Genomic DNA, 21,073 nt, shown 5'->3' with positions numbered 1-21,073 from the left:
AAGCTATCCTTGAGATTGTAAGCACTTCCAATAGTTTTGTGAGCTACTATTAGTAACACAGGACTGGATGTCTGGAGCTAAGAGAGAGAGATTCTACTGTCTATATGACTCATCACTGACATCAGCTTGCAGCAACACAAAATGAGTAGGCAGACCGGGGTAGTCACTTCAACCAGTTCCTTATATAATACTGAGAAGCTACACTCTTATTTCAGACTTCTCTGGATAACTAGTAAAGAATAATTTTGTCTGTAAATGAAAACTCATGTAAAAAAACTTGCCTGACTCAGCAATATTGTGCTCCCGTGATGTTGTCCAACCTTAAATATTTGGGAATATCACGTGACCAGTGACTTCCGCTCTAGACATTGATGCAAGAACTCTGAAAACCGCAGTAGCTACAAGACATTCAGCAATGCAAACCACGTGGCCACGTGAGCAAGTGGCTAACTAGCCTCGAATCCACGCCGATATTTTAATCGGTGTGGATTCGAGGCTAGTGGCCAACTATTATTATGATCAGGAGTACATGAATATGTTATGATCAAGAAGAGAGTCTGTACAGATTATGGGACAGTTTGCAGTCCTTGATCCTATCAAGAGTGGATCGTAGACCACAGACTGTCAGTGACATAGCCAGGACCATGGAGAGAGACCATTGCTGAGGAGGTGGGAATGGCAAGTTCCTGGCCAATCAGATGATCCTACATGACGAAGCTGCTCGTAAAGATGCAAGTCTGATGACAAACTCAGGATGATGAGTGAGTGATAGTGTTGTTATTTAATAGCCTGATAGGACATACCTACTGCCAACATTTTCATGTTCACTGTTCCTATAGGACGCATTTGATTTTGTTTGGATGGTCCAGAAAGCTGTTTGAAACTTTGAAATAGTTTGTTGAAGAGTGCGCCAGTAGACTACCGTCATGTAGCAAGCTCTGACAAGGGCTCTAATGACACGAGTATTTGACCTTATAGCCAGGGGTCGTGTTATGGTGAAGTTGCTTATAGCCATTGCCTTGGTTACATGTGCAGTGTTTGAAGACGTGCTTGTGTGTGTACAGTTATTATTGTTTGACCATAATTCGTAGTAAGTACTCTTCACGTGTTTTCTCCCTTAGGATTTGTACCAACCAGGTGAGGTGGACTTTGACCCCAACGAGGAGAGCTTACTAGCGGAGTTCCACCTAGCAACCAGCGGTAGCAACGCACCTGGAGTGGATCAGATCATTATAGGACAATGAGAAACTAATGCTGGAGAAGTGAGTGATAGCATGTCAGACAACTACACACATTGTAGGTCTCTTTCTGAGAGCTTTGTTGACTTGTGTAGTCATCTTGTGTTGCAAACCTCCGATTTTATCGTATTTAATAGCATCTTTAATAGTGCTGCAATAATTATAGTGTGCTTAGATCAATAATAGTATTTATTTCAGGCCCAAATTGCAAATTGTACTTAATTGAAAATAACCAGCTAAGCTATAACCTTCATAGTATGTGTTTGGACCTGTGCCACCACCTACTGTTTCATTATAATATTAGTGTAATAAAGTACGTGTCTATGATGTTATGCTAAAACTCCCTTTTCACCTCTAGTCTTTCAGCCTATATAGTCTAGTTTTTTTATTGCTCCCGTTACTTGCTGCTTAGCCAGATCATATATACTATTGTATAACACTCCTCTGGTTTCTATAGATCTTTATTATTTATGTCAACAGCCGAGGGTAGCACTTCAGTGCTCTAGTTCTAATTGTAGATTGACTGATTGATTTATCTTCTGTACTATTGTTTGATTTTTCCACCCCTCATCTTTTCCGGCCCCCAGTTATGCGGCCATTTTTCAGCCCGGCCAAGTGTTGAGGAGACAAAAAGAGGCACTGACAATGGAGGTAGAGGTACAGAGTACATTAGCTGGAAAATGCATTTGTGTCATACTTTGTAGAGTCCCTTAAAGTCATTCAAGGTCAGCTATAGTGTGTCCTATTTGAATGTGTGCAATGTACAATCATGTACGACCCCTGCCCCCAAACACACACACCTTTAGGCCTACTATGCTGCTAAGAAAGAGAGGGGCCTCACGTAAACTGGCCACTCAGTGTGACTATGACCATGTGACTCTTTAACCCCTCAGTTCCCGAGCCCCACCCCTCACTGTCTGACTCAGAAGAGGAGATAGACTTTGTATTCTGGGAGAAGGCGTCCACCCTACCCTCGGACAAGACCCCAACCAAGGACTTGAACTTGTTATGAGACTGTTAAATATTATTTTGTCTGTTTTTGTACTATTTTCTGGCAATGTAATTATGTATGTACCACTTCATGTCATCATAATAACTATAATTATATGCGATAAAATTCTGTTGCAACTCAACACGATAAAAAATATCAATATCGTTATAAACTCATCGCACAGTTACAATTAACAAAATAACTAATTAGCACTCCACAGTTTGAATATTGGTAAAGTGCTGAGCTTGCAATAAACTTTTTGTGCACTAATAATTATAATGGCAGTTTATGCTAAACTAAAAGCTTATGATCATGCATAGACAACAATGAACAATCAATAAAAGGTATAAGCATGGTCTAAACATAATTATACATGAATTATCTATCAATGTTCTTCCAGTGATTTCTCAGTCCAAGTTCTTGCCACACATCGACACTGCGGTGACAAAATCAGAGCATGAATAGTGATTTTCAAAATGTAATGGATTGGAAGCAATAATATGGACATTGATCTTTAATATTGCCGAGTCTCTAATATAAACTCAGCTTAGTTATGGAGATACTACCCCGCAAAGATGGCTAGTGGAAATCAACATATCGGCCAATAACTCAAGAAGTACCGTATTATGCTTGATCAGGAGCCGCGGCTACTAAATGTTTCATTTTGCTGGAAGAGGAGGCTACAATTCAAGAGGGGCCACTGTTCAAGAGCGGCGTTTATTAGCTCCAGATAATTTAGTTTGTCATCAAAAGTTGTTTTCACCTGCATAAACTTGAACTCTGCCATGAGAAAGTCTTTGTGAAGCACTAACAAGCTGCTACTCATAGCTACGTACATGTAGCTAGCTGCTAGTAATAATTTTTTTGGCTGCCACGTGCAGAAATGCTAGAGTCAAAGTTCACTGAGGCTACTATTTGAGAGCGGCTACTAAATGTTTCATTTTGCTAGCAAGGGAGGCTACTATTTGAGTGCGGCCTTTATACAAGAGCGGCCTCTGATCGAGCATATACGGTATGCTATCCCCACTTCCAATATACAGCTGAAGCAATAAAATACCATCATATACTACTACTGTGACCATTCATTTACAATAGATGCAATTCATATGTCAGTTCTTACCCCACAAAAAAAAAGAAAAAGCTAAGTGTTGTAATTTTGTGTGCTACCAGAGTGAACATGACTTCTAGCTAGTAATAATGTTTCATTTTGTACCTAGCCATGCCTCAAGACAAATTTTAGGGCTATTCATACATTTACTTACCTCTCATTTGTTTCTTTTCAAAAGCTTCTCTTGACCTCAAAACCAGTAAAATCACACCTCAAGGTTTCTATTGGTTGCAACGCGCACGGTCCCAGAGGCCTCACGTTGCAAGTATAAGCTCACGTGATCCCGTTTCCAATCCCTTCCTCTACTATCTATGATAAAAACAATGCAATAAGTTTGTGCCATTATTTTTCTGATGATTTCCTAGAATTGTGTTCCGAGCTTTCACCTTTGACCCTCAGCGAGTCCCCAACCAACTTGCCATGGTGACTATGGGACGGACTTTGACCTGGGCTTGATACTGATTTCATCTCTGTCGGGTTGTCATAGTGACTGTAGTCTGGAAACTCGGTAATAGTTTTAGAGAACTTGACTTTCGGAGCCGATCTCCTAGCGTCTCTACAGTGCGTGGGCGTGTGTGGGTGGGGTAATTTATAAAGAAGAGAAATAATGCTGCAACTAAAGTGACTGCTACAGTGTACACACATGATTGGTAATACACAGTGACACTAGCAAGTGTATGCAATGGCCGAGTGGTCTCCCAGTAAGTGTAGGGATAACTCACTCTGTGTGTCTCTGGCTCCTGGAGGACCTCTCACTCTTGCTATCAGCCTGGGCACAGAAATCAAACAATGTAGGTGGCTATACTAAACTGTTGGCTACATTGAAACCTGTCTATACCCTACAAGTACATGCAGCCTCTATAATACAGCCAGGTTAATGGACCCCAAAGTCTCCATAGCATGTGTCCCACTATAATACAGCCAGGTTAATGAGCCCCCAAACCTCTGCCTGGTGCATGGCCACTACCAAACAGGTATGATACAGTGCGTACTTAACTCTACTGTATTGCACACAAGCTACACACATGTACAGTGTCTCTCACCACATCTGACTTGCTGTAGAGGCGCTGTATGATAGGAGAGAGGGGGGAGAAGGTTCGGGTCATACCACCACCACGTTTACGAGCCTCTCCATTAGCATTCATACGCTGAGCTACTGACGTTATCTGCTTCCTGTGTGTCGTGGGAGGGTGTGTGTGTGTGTGTGGGGGGGTGCAGTCATAGTATGTGTGTGTGTGTGTGTGGGGGGGTGCAGTCATAGTGTGTGTGTGTGTGTGGGGGGGGGGTGCAATCATAGTGTGTGTGTGTGTGTGTGGGGGGGGGGGGTGCAGTCATAGTGTGTGTATAGGTACACTAGTTATAATTCAAGCACGGACATGTTACAGTAGTTGAACATCTTTTAGCAGCCATAACTTTAGTAACGTGACCCCAATTTCAAAAATTTGATGATTTTCAGAAAGAAATGATGTATTTCAATCCAATATTTAGATGTGGCCATAATTCAACTTTGAACCATGGGCTATTATTACATGGTATCGTGCTAAATCTGTCATCTCCCAAATATCTGGTACCATTTGAAAGGTCTTTTTCTAAGCTTTCTGGGAGAATCATAAAATTGGATCCACGGAATTCAAGTTATGGCGACTGAACGAGTCCACTAACCAATTGATTAAACGGGGGACATGTACATGTAGTACATACCTGCACATTAATTTATACTATTCACTCACTCTAACACTTCTTGGGGGGTGGCTGTTCGATAGTCAATGGTATTATGGTCCTCCCCTTTATCTGCCGCCTCATGACCTCTGTCCTTTGACCCTCGCGACCTCTTCTTAGCGGCAGGATCCGGGGGTACAGGGGGACGATTGGAGGATCGTTGAGGGGTAGTGGGTGGTTCAGGGGGCGCCTTCCTCACAGGCACTTGACCCCTGCTGGGGGGAGGGGGTTGATAATTCACTTTTCGCATCATTTGATAGGATATAAAGAGAGCTACAGAAAACGACAATTACCATATATGCTTGATCAGGAGCCGCGGCTACTAAATGTTTCATTTTGCTGGAAGAGGAGGCTACAATTCAAGAGAGGACACGTACTGTTCAAGAGCGGCGTTTATTAGCTCCAAAATATTTAGTTTGACATTAAATTGTTGTTTATAAACTTGAACTCTGTCATGAGAAAGTCTTTGTGAAGCACTAACAAGCTGCTACTTGTAGCTACGTACATGTAGCTAGCTGCTATATAGTAATAATTTTTTTTGGCTGCCACGTGCAGAAATGCTAGAGCCAAAGTTCACTGAGGCTACTATTTGAGAGCGGCTACTAAATGTTCATTTTGCTAGCAAGGGAGGCTACTATTTGAGTGCGTCCTTTATACCAGAGCGGCCTCTGATCGAGCATATACGGTAATACAAGAGTGCTTTTGTTTGATAAAATTGGGTCAAATGGACCACGGATAATTACTAACTTTGGGCACAAAATAATTTCTGAGATACACCCACGGTTATATATACGAACACAAGGAAATAATTACGTGTGTAGAATAATCATTACAGAGTGATTGCACTTACTTCTTATTGGCTGATGGTGCAGTAGCCCCTCTCCCTCCAGTGGGCGGAGTGTCCTGGTTCATGTGCAGTTGATGCCATGAGGTCGACGTGATGTTCCCTCATCTTAGTCAGTCTCTCCTCGTGACTAGTCAGCAGTTTAGTAATGGCAGATTCATGCTCTTTCTCTAGACTGGAGAATGCATCTCGTAACTGTCCATTCTCCTTCTGTACACTGAGGGGGTGGATGGGTGTGGCAAGGGGGAGGGGCTTATTACAGTAACAGTGCAGACAATTGAGTGGTGTAGTTAGGTTATCAACAATTAAATATCTAATACCGTATAGCGGGTAATTTTCGTGGGGCAAAATATTCGTGGTTTTCGTGGTTGAACACTATAGCTAGACCACGAATATTTTACCCACGAATGAAGCAACCTTGACTACCTTTACCTGCAGTGAAAGCAGCAACTACGAACATACTATCCACAAAGTGACTAAATATTGCTCAACCCCGAAAATTACCGGCTATACGGTAGACACTAGCAGTAGCAATTCTCCCAGTAACACACTCTCATACAGACTTGCACACACACCACCATCACACACACACACTACACAATCACTAATTAAAGGCCCTCCACTTACATAGCGAGCTGCTCGGCCATGTGTGTCAGTTCTCCGGAGAGTGCCCAACAAGTCTCGTACATCATGAGATAGAGGACACAGATATTCTGACCCATAGCATCAGCCCAATCCATCGGCTTCTGGTTCTCCCTGTCCGTGTGGACCATGCTGTAGCCAAAGTCCATGAGCAGCTGTGTGTGGGTGTGTGTGTGTGTGGGTGGTGTGTGTGAGCGGTTGTGTGTGGTGTGTGTGGGCATAGATTGAAAAGGAAGGGGATTGAAAACGAAAATGTTTGCGTGAAACACTCCGCGTTATAGGGTGTGGCTAAAACTACAAAGGATTAAATTTATAGTCAGCATGCTCATTACCTGTCTTGCTGCCATACAATGTGTTGTACATAGAAATGGTGAAATTGATCACTTTTAATGTTGATTATTCTAAAAAGTAAAGAGAATCTAGCTCTAAAAGGTAGACTAAGCAACGCAGCCACTATCACTAAACAAATAAATGCTATACAAGAAGGAATAGCTCTTACTATGAAGTCGTGGGAGGTCAAGGCCCGTGGTGTGTCTAAAAGTATACTAAAGCAGTTTGAAGGGCTATACTGCAAACGTTTATGAACAGTACAGCTTATCCATGGCATGAAACCATCCTATATAGCACTTAGATACATAATAACCAAGTCAAGCAATGTCCTTTGCTGTTTCGGCTTCACAGCAGGGAAAGAGAAAAGTTGACATGGAGTATTTCAAGCTAAACTCAACAAAAAGTAAAAACAAAGTAAAGACAAGGGATATAGAGCTTGTCAGTGGTGTAAAGTTACTTCTCTAGAGTACCTCCCAGCTCCTGAGTGATTGCTAGCGGATAGGATAGCTAGAAACAGTTGAAATACAACCCGAGTACGGTAAATATTCGCGAGCGCGAAATCATAACGCGGAGTGTTTCACCAGTTTACACAGGGCGGCCTGGTCATTTCCAATCCCCTTCCTTTTCAATCTATGGTGTGGGGTAGGGGAGTGATACAGCTAGACTTAGAAACTAAATATCTAAAAACCAACAATATGACAGCATTATTTTCAGTTATCGTTGCTACAGTAGCTAATGCGATACACACATTTTAGACTTGAGCAAGCACTTATTACACTAACAGCACACATCCACCCACCCACTCACACATCCGCCCACCCCTATAACGCAGCGTGATGCATGAGAGTCTCTCCCCCAGTGTTCCTCACTTGGAAGGGGATCTTAGCCTCCTCCACTAGCCATTGGAGACACTCCACTGAACCACCCTAGTGGAGGGGGCAATGGTAGTCAATTATTAGGAGACTGAACGTAAAATTGCAAAATAATATTCTCAATTTTCAAACACAATTAATTTTATGATAGCGGGTTATTTTCAAGGCATTAATTTTTCACAGATTGCCCAAACTAAACATTTCGAGATTTTCGATGATATACAGAAATGTCAGTGTCAAACGGACAACCAGTAACTGCCTATTAGTAAGTGTTCCCTGTACCTGTATAGCGAGCATGGCGGGTGTGGTGAATGAGTCATCTGGGTATCTGCAGTGCGGAGGAGGGCAGTCCACTCTCCACTAGGAACTATATGATGGGCAGGCGGCCATGGAGGGCAGTCTTGTGGGCCAGACTGAAGTGGTGCTCGTTACTACCGTACGTGTCCACCTCGTGACTGTTCAACATGTGATACTATGTGGGGGGTAGGACCATTTCCAGTTCAACAAAACACGAGAAAATAGTGAAATCCTCGAGCTCTTTGAGAGGATAGGCATCCAGTTTAGCCCTCATACCTGCAGTGGGAAAACAAGAGTCTCAATTAAAGTGGATTAATCAATACATGTATTGGTACAGTGTAGGCAGGCCTTCATACTTGTGTACTAAGCAAAGCAATTAGTGAAGGAGCTTGTACATTAATTAAAGAGCCCTAACAGATATTTAACGCATGGAACCATTGTCTAGTGTAGCGTCTTCAGACGCCCATAACTTGTTACAATGATCTAATTTCAACCACTTTAGGAAAGCTATATAAAAGGAGCACTGTTTAATGTCACACACATGTACATTAATAAAGAGCCCTAAACTGAGCTACTACAATTAAGACAACTATCATCACCTGACAGCAACTCCCTGGCAGTGTAGAGGGAGCGAAATGGTTCCTCTGATGGATCTCTCTTACTCTCCTCCATCCTGAGTTGAGTGACAGTCGTCCAATCGGCTGCTAGATGGTCCGCTATCCACTCCCAGAGGTCACTGTGAAGGTCACTCTCATAACTTAGGTCAAATGAACACGACTGTCTTTATAATTAAGATGTGACTGATTAGTGGGCGAAGTTTTTCCTCACCCACACCCTCTGGTAATGGTAGCTCGTATGTAGGTACCTCAATGTCCACCACTGAAAGCCTGCACACGAGGATCACATGATCATTACTATACATACGGACATTGAACAAACACACACACAACATAGAATGTTTAGGGTAGGTGTGATTGTGCTATAATGAAGGAGCTGCTTTCACCTGTCTTTTCTCAAGGCCTTGTCCAAAACTCTCTCCAGGAGCCCAGAATTACGGTGTGCATATTAAAGACAACTTGCTGTCCATGTGTTCAGTCCTGTTATTAGAAAATGCTTGTAGTAATACTGCAATCTGATAGGTCACTGAGAGGTCCATTATTTCACTTATGGACCTGAGGTCTTCTAAGTAGGTCTATTATACTGATTATGCTGCGCGTACAGGCAAGATGATGTCAAGATTAACTTGTATGGAACATGGCAACATCACACAGTTTATGTTGAAGTCATAGTAACGATGATACAGTGCATCATTAAAAAAAAATTTTTTTTTAAGTTTTGCGTTCTGCAGTGCCGCTTTGCAGCTTTTATCTCTCTCTTGCAGCTACAATAGCTAGTGCTCTAGTGCAGAGCTAACTACTATGACAATAGCAACTTTTTATTTGCAATGCGTGATTCTCAAGAAACAGAAACTGCCTTCATCAATGTGAGTTTTTTTATGTAGACTAGCCAGAGCAAAGCTTTAACGTTGCTTGAGGCTTGTAGAAACTCTTGGTTTCAGAGTCTTCTTTGTGTTAATATAGCCTAGCTTGCTTAGCACTATTCTAAACCAGTTATAGGCCTCGTCAACGGTCACTATGGAGTTTTGAGACCCTCAGGCCCTTAGTAGCACCCTCGCTACGCTCGAGATGCTACAGCCTCGGGCCTTCAGGTCTCAAAACCCCATAGAGACCTTGGACTCAGTCTATAACTATTATTTAGATTTGAAGGTGTCTCAGTAATATTGAAACAAGCATTGACCTTTGAACTCCAGTTGATTGTGTGGGTGTTGAACTCCAGTTGATTGTGTGGGTGTTGCTAAGTACATGTATATACTGCGCTAGCCTCGATCCCAGGCCGCACTTCCTCGAAGAAGGCCAGTGAAGGAGGCTAATACTGCGCATGCTCAGTTCAACTTTTTACAGACTACCACAACAATGTATGAAAAAAACAGCATCAATAAAAAGCTCACACATTATAATTACAGAGACACAAACAACATCAAAGTAAAGATCAGTTCATTATTTATCAGTTTCAGTTTCGGTCCGTATTGTCTACAATGAATCTACAAATGTCTGTAGCAGTGTCTCCTCTTCTCAGTCCTATGGCAATTTCCACCAAGGCCCTGAAGGTAGCTCTGGAAGGATTTACTCTTTGCCACATTCTCAATGCATGAGCCACTCCAGCTTGATTGCCATAACGACTCATATCAAAACATTTTGTCAAATGAATGTAAAAAATATGTAAAAGTTGTCATCAAACATTTAATCTACAAGTATACAAATGCAGTAAAAAGTGAGACAAAAACACACAATTTGTACTTCAAACACTAAAAAAGAAGGAATTTTACCTAGAAATAATTTTAGTTTGCTCTCTATTGTATAATCTAGCTATTACTCTTTCCAATGATACCTCACATGCAGTTTCTACATGAGCTGCATACAGTGTTTTTCAGGTTTGAAATATAACAGTGATGACAAGTGCATGTAAGTAGAGCTAGCTAAAGTTTATTGTGCCAGCTAGACTACTGTATACCTACTGAGGATGACAGATCAGCCCAAGTAACAGCCAAGGTATACTACTGTAACATAGAGCTGATGTCAAGTTTCCAAGACAAGCAAGGCAAAGCAAAGACAGTGCCCAGGAACTGAAGAAAGCCCCTGAAAAACTCTCTCCTGGTGGGATTTACCGACACTGACGATCCATCAAGAGATAGTTAACATACACATATTGGATATGATGATGAGTAGAGTAATTATGAATGGAGAGAATAGCTGGTAGACTTGATGGACTGGATGAAAGTCCGAACAGTGACACTGATAACTGATTACAGACTTAGTTTATATCTTTTTCATTGTATTTTGAGTTAGAAACCAAGATTAAGGTATAATCTGGTCTGCAGAAGAAAGGTACAGATGCTAACTTGAATCTATGCTACCTTGTTTGCTAATTACACTGCAGTACTTTTATTATTTATTATGAAGAGGAAATGACAAATATGACAAGTTATGACACGAAACGTCACAATTATTGAGTGGGCGGTAACAATTTTAATTTGACATTTCACATTGCAATGTTTTGATATGTGTAACATCAGTTACATCACCGAGGTCGGCTGGGGTGAGGTTGAGTCGATCCAGCAGGTTAGGAGTTGTGGATTGATTCACTGCATGAAAAAATAAAGAAATCACTAAAAATGACAATTTACAATTTTCGTGATAGTCTTATGACACACAGGCGAATAAAAAAAATGCACACTGAAAATAGTTACCTACAATTTTCGTGGTAGTTTATATCAATCACTAAAAATGGCGAATAAAAAAAATGCACAAACAGTTACCTGTAATGCTGTCAGCCAAATTGATGAGATCCACTGTGGGCTTTTTGAGAGCGTCTAACAGGAGACTCCATGTTACATGTTGTGTACTCAGGACCTTAGCCAACATTTCACGCAAGCACGACACATTATTTCCACGATGCTCGCTATTCATGTTGGTGAGAACAGGATGAGTTAGACCTAGAGCCAATCCCAGATTGAACCAGTGAGGGCTGGCACTTCTAAGTTTCTCGTAAACATGTTGTAGATCAATAATTGTCAAAGCCTGTACAAAAGCAACAATCAACCAGGGTTTATTTGGTGGGGGTTGCCCCTTGTAAATACAGGAAACTCAATGGGAATACAATTGAGGGGTTCTGTTGAATAATAATTATTCTTAACAGGGCAGATATGTGACAGGCTCTGGGAAAACAGACCAATTGGCGCAAGCTATAATTTTTGCGATCTATATACCAGATGATAGAGCAAAGAATTGCCTACGCATTGATATGCTTAGTTTGCACATACCTCGTTCCATGCCTGAGTTATGCGCATTGGAAACTCGAAGTTGTAAAACAGCAGTATTGAGAAACGCCCACTCAAAGATTGCTAAATTGGGAAAAGTAAGGTAATGGTGGCTGCTTAGACAAAGCGCTTTGATGGAAAGAGTCGGATTCAGAGCATCAGATTTTGCAGAGAGGTAGTAGAAAGACTGTAGATAACTATTAGCCAAGAAAAAAATTTTGAGATTATACACTGTAGTCTATAAATCTGGCTATTGCTCAATACCAATATCTGCTCCAATTGGTCTGTTTTCCCAGAGCCTGTCACATATAGTAATGAATTCCTGGGATCACGAACCCTCTAGATATATACATGTCATCAACACCCTAATATCATGCACGTACACCATTAGCCTCGATCCCAGGCCGCTCTTCCTCGACTGTTTGCGCATGCGCCACATAATCCCCAGAAACTGGGGACTCCGGATACCTTTGTATTTCCTCAGTAAAACAATGACGTCACAACAAACGGAAGTGGATTGAAGAAAGTGGATAGAAGTGCGATTGTGAATTAAGGCTTCTAGCTCCTATGATAGCATTCTAATAGCTACCCTTAGCGTGCTATGTTAACAAAGAACTCACAGCCTGCAACAGTGTGGATGACAATCGTCTGAACGGAGGGAAGACTGACAATAGCCTATATGGACAGGCCACGCCCATCTGACATTAACCTTGGTGAAAGTCTACATGTAGACTCTATCAGAAGAAATAGCTGCTGTAACCAAATGTGTACAGCTCTGTCTCTAGCTAGCTAGCTATATAGCTCTGTGTATATATAGTATTCTTTGTGTGTATATGTTATTCAGGATATTTTTCGGGTAATATTTCAGTTTAATGGGAAACATTACGGGGAAATTATCCAATTATTTTGCGCATGCGCAAACAGTCAGTAGCTCCTTTTTGAGGCCTTGTGAAGGAGGCTAGTGCACCATTTGCTCCCCTTGCCAAAATGTCAGGAGGATAAGTAGATACAAGATTTAGAGTACTGCCTACCTTGTGCACGCTCAGGTGAGGAAATTTCTCCGCGATTAGAATGATGTCACTCTCAGGGATTTCTTGATTGAGTTGTTGGTCCGTCACTCCAGTCTTCTTACACACATCTTCCACTACTGTAACAGAGGACAATTCACCTCAAGAAAAATATTGGGCCAAAAAGTAAAAGTATTCTTTATACGCGACATAAAAAACCAACCATTGGAGATATTATAAACTGTTAATATAAGTCTGAGTTGGTGCTACAATTACATCAACTACACAGGCACTGAATTATACACGGGGATTAACATGATCAGGCACAGGACAAATTAATGATCATAACCTGTCGACCAAACGGCACTTTCTTACTGGTATGTTGATGTTGAATGATGGCGTCTCTCCTGACCAGCACAGCATCTTTGTGCTCAATCTGTTCCCTGTATGACTATACAGGGGAACGTTAGTGGAAATCTTTGAATTAAAACACTGACGTTAATATCGAAATTCTACAACAGGACGAGAACTGAAGAAACAATTTTTGCTAAAGGAAGTACATAATTATAGGCACACTCAAACGGATGTGTAGTTACGGCTTAACACATGAGACAGCATCCATGCATGTTAAGGTACAATACTATTGTTGCTGTGGGAATCTCATTATCACACTACATGTACGCACCTTCTTGACTGGTTGAGTGTCCTTTGACTCCCTCTTTGTTGCCTCCACTGGGTCTGAGCTTGTTGTGAGGTCAGCATCTAAAAAGTAAAAGAAAATCGATACCAACATGAAATGATTTTTCTGTTATAGTTATAGGGTTAGCGGAATTGTAAAACACATTCTTATATTTGACTCACAGATGTCCCTGGCAGATGGTCTCCTGCTCATGTCTTCTTGCAAGCAACTGTCGATAAGCTTCCTCAACCTGTGTGTGTGAGGGATCTGGGCAACATGGAATGATCGCTCCTTGGCTGATTTGATCGTCTCCAGCTTGCAAATAATCTGCGTCACAATCACCCCATAGGAAAACACATCCAGGCTGCTATCGTATTTCTCCTTTTCCAATCGAATAGCCTCGAGAGGTAGATACCCCATACGGTGACCAATGGCTGTGAGGGTGTGGCTAAGCTTGGAGGGATCGTATAACCGTGACATGCCAAAGTCGGAAATCTTTGCAACAGGCACTGGTCGTGTAAGCTTCAGCAAGACGTTATCGCCACAGAGGTCACGGTGGATAATCTGCTTGCTATGAATGTAGGCCAGACCACAAGCCATGTCTTTGGAGAGGCTAATTTCACATTCGCTAGTGAGAGACTCTTCACCAAGGCTAGATAAATAGGATCTCAGATTGCAATCCATCAGCTCAACAACGAGGATTGGGCCACCTGATTTGGGGTGCTTGGCAGTCGACAAATACAGAACAACGTTTGGGTGCTGGAGTGACTGGAGATACTCACACTCACGATCAAATGCTTTGCTGGCTTCTTCACTTTTGCCGGTTGGGAAACCTGTCTGCATTTCTACAGCCTCGTAAATTAGAAGTTTGACTGCACAAATCTCGCCCCTGTAGCTGCCTTTGAAGACTGCTCCAAATGCACCTTTACCTAGTAGCTCGTCTAGGAAAACAGTTAAATCATCATTGATCAACTGGTGATTTTCGTCAACTGTAAAAACATTGTGTGTGTGTGTGTGTGTGTGTGTGTGTGTGTGTGTGTGTGTGTGTGTGTGTGTGTGTGTGTGTGTGTGTGTGTGTGTGTGAGAGAGGGACCCGGGTGAATATTATAGTAGCTAGCTAATAAACTAAGCATCATGTATGAGATATGCATTCCTGTGCTGAACTAGTGCTTACCCTCTGACTTCACATCAGTAGGATTGCTTGCACCAGTAGACTGTAGATGATCTTTCTCGATGGTCCTGGCTATGTCACTGTGGCCCACAATAGGAGGTTACTCTACTATCATACTAGGTTCGACAGGTGCAGTGCAGCTCAAGCAATTAGTCTCGGATTACACGCTTGCATGATACCCAGGTAACACACACACACACAGTTCACACCAAGTAATATATAAAAACTAGCACTTAAAAACGCTTTTTTAAAGGTATCCGGCTCGCGTTTTCGTATTATTTTCACTTTCGTATTACATGGTTAGAATTTGCATGATGGTAACTACCTCCCAAATAACGAACACACACTCACTTGTTCCCGCAATACAATCAAAGGCTAATACATGCTAACACTGTGTATCCAGAGGAGGTTCGACAGGTGCAGTGCAGCTCAAGCAATTAGTCTCGGATTACACGCTTGCATGAGCGGATAATTAGTGTTCATGCAATCAAAGGCTAATACATACTAACACTGTGTATTTGTACTAACAATGTTAGTTGGATTAATAATAATGTTTCTCTGTTGCACAGGACGAGTGCTGACTCGGCTCTGTTTAAGTCCAAGAGCAAGAAATCAAAGTGGCTCTACTAGTGAGTTGTGTCACGTCAGTTAGTGTGTAGAGTTGTAGTGAAGCTTTTCTTATTCTAGTCACTCCATAGAGATTATTATAGAATACAGTCAGATTAATTAAATGGACTCCATAGCGGACCTATGCCACCTCTGAGTACAGCTATACTGTTTCACTGTATATCTTGAAGTAAGATTATAATCTAGTGCAATAAGATACTATTAGTGTTATGATTCTACTAAAACTCGTTCTCAAAAGTTTCAGCCTATAGTCTTATTGCTCCCGTTACTTGCTGCTTGGCCAGATCATAATTATATACTATTGTATAACACTCCTCTGGTTTCTATAGATCTTTATTATTTATGTCAACAGCCGAGGGTAGCACTTCAGTGCTCTAGTTCTAATTGTAGATTGACTGATCGATTTGTCTTCTGTACTATTGTTTGATTTTTCCACCCCTCATCTTTTCCGGCCCCCAGTTATGCGGCCATTTTTCAGCCCGGCCAAGTGTTGAGGAGACAAGAAGAGGCACTGAGAATGGAGGTAGAGGTACAGAGTACATTAGCTGGAAAATACATTTGTGTCATACTTTGTAGAGTCCCTTAAAGTCATTCAAGGTCAGCTATAGTGTGTCCTATTTGAAGGTGTGCAATGTACAATCATGTACGACCCCCCCCCCACACACACACACCTTTAGGCCTACTATGCTGCCAAAGCGAGAGGTCATTTCTTTTTGGAGGTTTAGAAAAATTCCTGGTGTCGCATATTTAGAGGGTCGCATCTAATTGGAGGTTACTCTACTATCCTCGATTATAGGATGCTTAAAATTATATTGTTTCTAGCGGCCTGGAATCGAGGCTGTGGTTTGACCTCTATTTAGGACGCGACATAAAAAAAAAATTGTCACACGCAGCAGTCGCTACTTTTAGAGGTCAGAAAATTACCTAAGATCAAGGGGTGTCGCATATTTGGAGGGTCGCCTTAAATTGAACAAGTACGGTACTTGTGTATAATGTGTAATGTTGTAGTTGTAGTTGGTTATGATGTGCGGCCTAACTTTGGTCTTGTGCATGATACCCAGGTATGTACCCACACAGAGTTCATACCAAGTAACATAAAAGCAAACACTTAAAAACTGTTTTAATACAGAGATACTACACGTAGGGACAGAGCCGACCGACGTGGAGACGGTTACTATTGCTACTGAAGAGGTGGTACCCAGTTCACAGTTTGAGATAGAGATAAGTCAGAGTGATGATGGGGAGAGTGTGGAGCAGCTACAGGCCAGTGACTTGGGCCCTAACTTTGGTCTTGTGCATAATACCCAGGTAACACACACACACACAGTTCACACCAAGTAATATATAAAAACTAGCACTTAAAACGCTTTTTTAAAGGTATCCTAGGACTTTTCGTTTTCGTATTATTTTCGCTTTCGTATTACATGGTTAGAATTTGCATGATGGTAACTACCTCCCAAATAACGAACACACACACACACACACACACACACACACACACACACACACACACACACACACGCTTGTTGTTCCCGCCCACTCACACAGGAGGTCCACACGCTAACTAGCGATGATGGTTTGCCCTCTGACATGACCTCTGAGGATGGCTCCACCCTCAACGCTATAGGCCACGCCCTCATCCAGATGCAGCAAGGTGGACAGACCACCCCCTCATCTCAGTTCCTCATCACTAGGAGCACTTCATCTGGTTCAGAGTCTGGCCAAAAATTAATGGTGAATAAAGAATACCAAATTTATCAGTGTGACGATTGCTTTTTTGCCAAATCCAAAAGTTATAGGCCTCGATAAGTTATCCAAGTGCTTGTACGTACTAATTACATGTAGAACCATGAGTATTATTGCTAATGTTTGATTATAAAATAAGGTTTCTTGGAAGTGGTGTTGAAAAATAGTCAGTTTTTACTATGTTGTTGTGTGTGTTGAGGTCCTCTGTATGTGATGATCCCACCATCCAGTAGTGCTGAGATACTGCATGCAATGTGTCGACCTATAGCACCCAAGATGAGCGGGATATCAACTATGGATTATCACACGGCCGACCCCATCGTTCAAATGCAGTTGTGAGTACACAGTTCATGTGATTGCCTACCTCTGCATAACATGTATGACAGTATGTTAGAGAAAGCATCATTCTTGCTACATACAGTATTACTAGAATATTTTGCTGTTGGTGAAAAACCTTTGCGAATCAGCCAAATCGGCAACCCTTTGCGATCTAACTATTGCGTTCTGGCAAGGATCGTGTGTATTTACCCAAAATTAGGTTTTGCAATTTTATTGTTTAAAAATTCGCATAATTATGCTCGTAAACATTCTAGTAATACGGTAACTGTGAGGAGTGTTGTTATTATGGTGGTTGGTTTGCAGGTCTGGGGATATGGCGGCCAACAGGGAAGCTCAGAGGAAGGCTACACACAATGAAGGTGCTGCAAATTCAATACTGAAAGTTAGAGTGTACAACAGATGTACATGTACGTATGTGGTCATAATCAAATAGAAGCATTTCCCACAAAGTACAGTTACGAAGCTTTAACATCAAATCTGCCACTTCTAAAACTAGTGTTCAAGCTGGCGCTGTGCTAATGCCTCTCGCCATGTTTTTGCTTTCGCTCAAAAGTATTAGAGTGTTATCTATAATGAATTTTATATTAAAGTTAGCTTATCTATATAAAGTCACTGAGAAGAAAAGACTTATTTACATGCATCTATTGTTGTTATTTATTGTATTATGTAGCTTACCAGGACCTCAAGAAAGAAGAAAATTGATTCTTCCAGGATCTGTAGTTCAGTGTATATAATATCTAAGAAGAAAAGACCTGTGTACATGCATATTGTTATCTATATTGTTAATGGTAGTGTTTTGTGGCTAACACCAGGCCCTCAAGACAAAGATGATTCTGCCAGGAGAATCTGGATCTTGGATATCACACATGGGGAATGAGCGCGCATGCGCATTACATCCACAGGAATAATTAAAGGGTGTGTCCAAAGAGATAAATGGCTACTGCTAGCTAGCTGTTTTAACAGATATTTTCTGAGTATTGTAGCTAACAAAAAGCTAGCGCTTTAGTGCAAGGCTAACTCATATATTGAATAGAAAGTTTGTGAGGACAGATAACGCTATGAAAGATTCTGAAGAGACTGCAACAGCCTTCAATGTGAGTCAAACTAGCCATAACTCGAGAAAGAAGCTTTAGTTTGCTAATCCAAGAATCAAAATCCAAGAGAACGTGGCTAGAAGCCTATAGAAGCTGTTAGTTTTCGTCGCATTGCAACCGTTGAGCAGTTATAGCTGGAATACACACACAGTCAGCTTTACCGTATCTCTCGTGCGGCTACGCCTCGAGGCATAACTAATAACTTGCTTTGTAGAGGCTATCTAATGCTGTAAACGCATTCTTAATTATTAATTATGCCTTGGTTTTTATACTGTACAGTGGTGTACGTGTGTGTGTGTGAGGTCAAGGTTCATTCATTTTGCCAATTGGCTCAGCTTCATTGTACATGCCCTAAACACGATAATTACCAGTTGTTTTGTTCTTCCCACGCCCAGTTGAGCGTTGTTGGCGTCGGGACTGGATCAACGAGCTCATCAAGATACTGGCTCAGATAGTGTTTGCTTGTCAGAAGAAAGACGCAACTATACTGGTTCCATTGTCGGGGTGAGTGTGTGTGTCTGTTCATGTGTATACTAAAGTACTATTGAAAGCCATCGAAATAACTACTAACTTGGTTTTTTTTAAGCCTAAATTTCTTAATATTATTGCTAAGCTTTTTTAAGCATGCATTAGTGTAGAGCCCAGTGTTATGTTAGTAGTAGCATAGAATCCAGCAGAGGCCATCGTATATAACACATGTAGTTAGTTATACACATAAAATATAATTGCTATTTTTTAACAGCAACTAAGTATGTTTTTTTGTTATCTCCACGTACATGTCTCACCCTCACGTCATGTTTCCCTGACTGCAGTATGTGTGCAGCAAGGGAACGGTACTGGACAAGACAGTGGACTACTTGAAAAAGCTCGTATTTCAATCCTCTCAACAATAGTGTATAGTATATTATAATAATAGTATATCCTCCATTGCGAGCACGACCACTTCTCCGTCCACTCCTGTACCGAAATCCTCCATGCTGTCACAAGCCAACAACAATGGCGGCGGTGGTGGTGGTGGTGGTCTCTCTGCCGCGGCTGCTGCTAGTCTGCTCAACACTCTGATTCTGGCTCAGAATGTGCTCACAAGCAACTCAAGTGCTGGTAGCCCCGGGCAAGATTCAATGTCTATGGAAACGGTGGACCAATCCTCTCAACAGTAGTGTACAGTATAAATTATTATAATTGTGGACTGTTTATACTGTTCTAGTTTTAACGTGTGTTTTTTAGTAATCTCTCCTTCACTTACTATAGCTACATTGTCAGTATTATTATGTATACATAGTTTTTATACATGATATTTGTGTGGAGCTCTTTGAGAAAAATATTGTAGCAAAGCCCATTTATATGTAACCACGCCCATTATAATTATGTGCAGCCTAGCCTCCATCTCAAGCCGCACTTCCTCCAAAGTTGGCCTGGTAATCGACTGCTTGTGCATGAGCTAACCATTAGCTGGCATTGAGAAGAACCTTCATCAAGAACAAGGTAGGTGTGTATAATGTGTAGTTATGCAGTGCAATGAGTTGACTGTGTACTATTGAATGTACAGTACAAAGAATGGGAACCTAGCATGCTTACTAGTCTGTATGTACATGCACTTGTATACAAGGTATGCTTCAATGTATGCAGTTTAGGTGTGTACAGGGAAACGTGTGTCAATTGAGAACACTAGCTCACAATATTTGTACATGACATTGTACAGTACGTGTATCAGACCCTTCATCACACTACCAGTTTGAATGTGTCCATGTGTTGTTTATCCTGGCTACAGGACACTGCCGAGGGTAGCACTTCAGTGCTCTAGTTCTAATTGTAGATTGACTGATCGATTTGTCTTCTGTATATTGTTTGATTTTTCTGCCCCTCATCTTTTCCAGCCCCCAGTTATGCGGCCATTTTTCAGCCCGGCCAAGTGTTGAGGAGACAAGAAGAGGCACTGAGAATGGAGGTAGAGGTACAGAGTACATTAGCTGGAAAATGCATTTGTGTCATACTTTGTAGAGTCCCTTAAAGTCATTCAAGGTCAGATATAGTGTGTCCTATTTGAGGTGTGCAATGTACAATCATGTACGACCCCCCCCCCCACACACACACACACACACACCTTTAGGCGTACTATGCTGCTAAGAAGGCCACTCAGTGTGACTATGACCGTGTGACTCTTTAACCCCTCAGTTCCATTAGGATAACTGGGGGCCGGAAAAGATAAGCCTACTATGCTGCTAAGAAAGAGAGGGGCCTCACGTAAACTGGCCACTCAGTGTGACTATGATCATGTGACTCTTTAACCCGTCAGTTCCCGAGCCCCACCCCTCACTGTCTGACTCGGAAGAGGAGATAGACTTTGTATTCTGGGAGAAGGCGTCCACCCTACCCTCGGACAAGACCCCAACCAAGGACCTGAACTTGTTATGAGACTGTTAAATATTATTATTTTGTCTGTTTTTGTACTATTTTCTGGCAATGTAATTATGTATGTACCACTTCATGTC

The 21,073-nt window shown here is 41.7% G+C and overlaps 2 protein-coding genes and 2 long non-coding RNA genes across 9 annotated transcripts; 2 read left to right on the top strand and 2 right to left on the bottom strand.

Annotated features, from left to right (window-relative positions):
• The first annotated feature begins 494 nt into the window (after positions 1–494).
• On the top strand, positions 495–2,343 carry LOC135352352 (uncharacterized). Its single transcript, XR_010399754.1, has 4 exons — positions 495–761; positions 1,122–1,262; positions 1,826–1,895; positions 2,045–2,343. It is a non-coding gene; the product is annotated as an uncharacterized LOC135352352 (long non-coding RNA).
• On the bottom strand, positions 2,326–9,330 carry LOC135352337 (uncharacterized). Of its 6 annotated transcripts, XM_064551528.1 has the most exons (12): positions 9,045–9,330; positions 8,641–8,928; positions 8,027–8,317; positions 7,692–7,798; positions 6,528–6,697; positions 5,907–6,117; positions 5,068–5,271; positions 4,381–4,510; positions 4,060–4,106; positions 3,724–3,893; positions 3,492–3,646; positions 2,326–2,665 (listed from the first exon to the last, which is right to left on the bottom strand). In XM_064551528.1, exons 6-11 carry the CDS (start codon positions 5,966–5,968, stop codon positions 3,543–3,545), a joined length of 717 nt encoding a protein of 238 aa, XP_064407598.1. In that variant the 5' UTR covers positions 5,969–6,117; positions 6,528–6,697; positions 7,692–7,798; positions 8,027–8,317; positions 8,641–8,928; positions 9,045–9,330; the 3' UTR covers positions 2,326–2,665; positions 3,492–3,542. The 6 variants fall into 6 exon arrangements, with proteins under 6 accessions (XP_064407598.1, XP_064407597.1, XP_064407596.1 ...); XM_064551527.1 differs by having other exon boundaries at positions 7,680–8,317; XM_064551526.1 differs by having other exon boundaries at positions 7,692–8,317.
• A 1,226-nt stretch (positions 9,331–10,556) lies between these two features.
• LOC135352327 (uncharacterized) lies at positions 10,557–14,867 on the bottom strand. The gene is made up of 7 exons (XM_064551500.1): positions 14,779–14,867; positions 13,787–14,593; positions 13,611–13,687; positions 13,301–13,376; positions 12,950–13,065; positions 11,418–11,679; positions 10,557–11,243 (listed from the first exon to the last, which is right to left on the bottom strand). The coding sequence occupies exons 2-7, from the start codon at positions 14,445–14,447 to the stop codon at positions 11,128–11,130; spliced, it is 1,308 nt and encodes a 435-aa protein (XP_064407570.1). The 5' UTR covers positions 14,448–14,593; positions 14,779–14,867; the 3' UTR covers positions 10,557–11,127.
• Positions 14,868–16,083: 1,216 nt separating this feature from the next.
• LOC135352344 (uncharacterized) lies at positions 16,084–21,043 on the top strand. The gene is made up of 6 exons (XR_010399742.1): positions 16,084–16,710; positions 16,951–17,483; positions 17,791–19,085; positions 19,394–20,066; positions 20,459–20,535; positions 20,692–21,043. It is a non-coding gene; the product is annotated as an uncharacterized LOC135352344 (long non-coding RNA).
• The last annotated feature ends 30 nt before the right edge of the window (positions 21,044–21,073 follow it).

This window comes from Halichondria panicea, chromosome 1 (genome assembly GCF_963675165.1).
Source record: "Halichondria panicea chromosome 1, odHalPani1.1, whole genome shotgun sequence".
NCBI lineage: Eukaryota > Metazoa > Porifera > Demospongiae > Suberitida > Halichondriidae > Halichondria > Halichondria panicea.
This window is presented reverse-complemented; position numbering and strand designations above follow the sequence as displayed.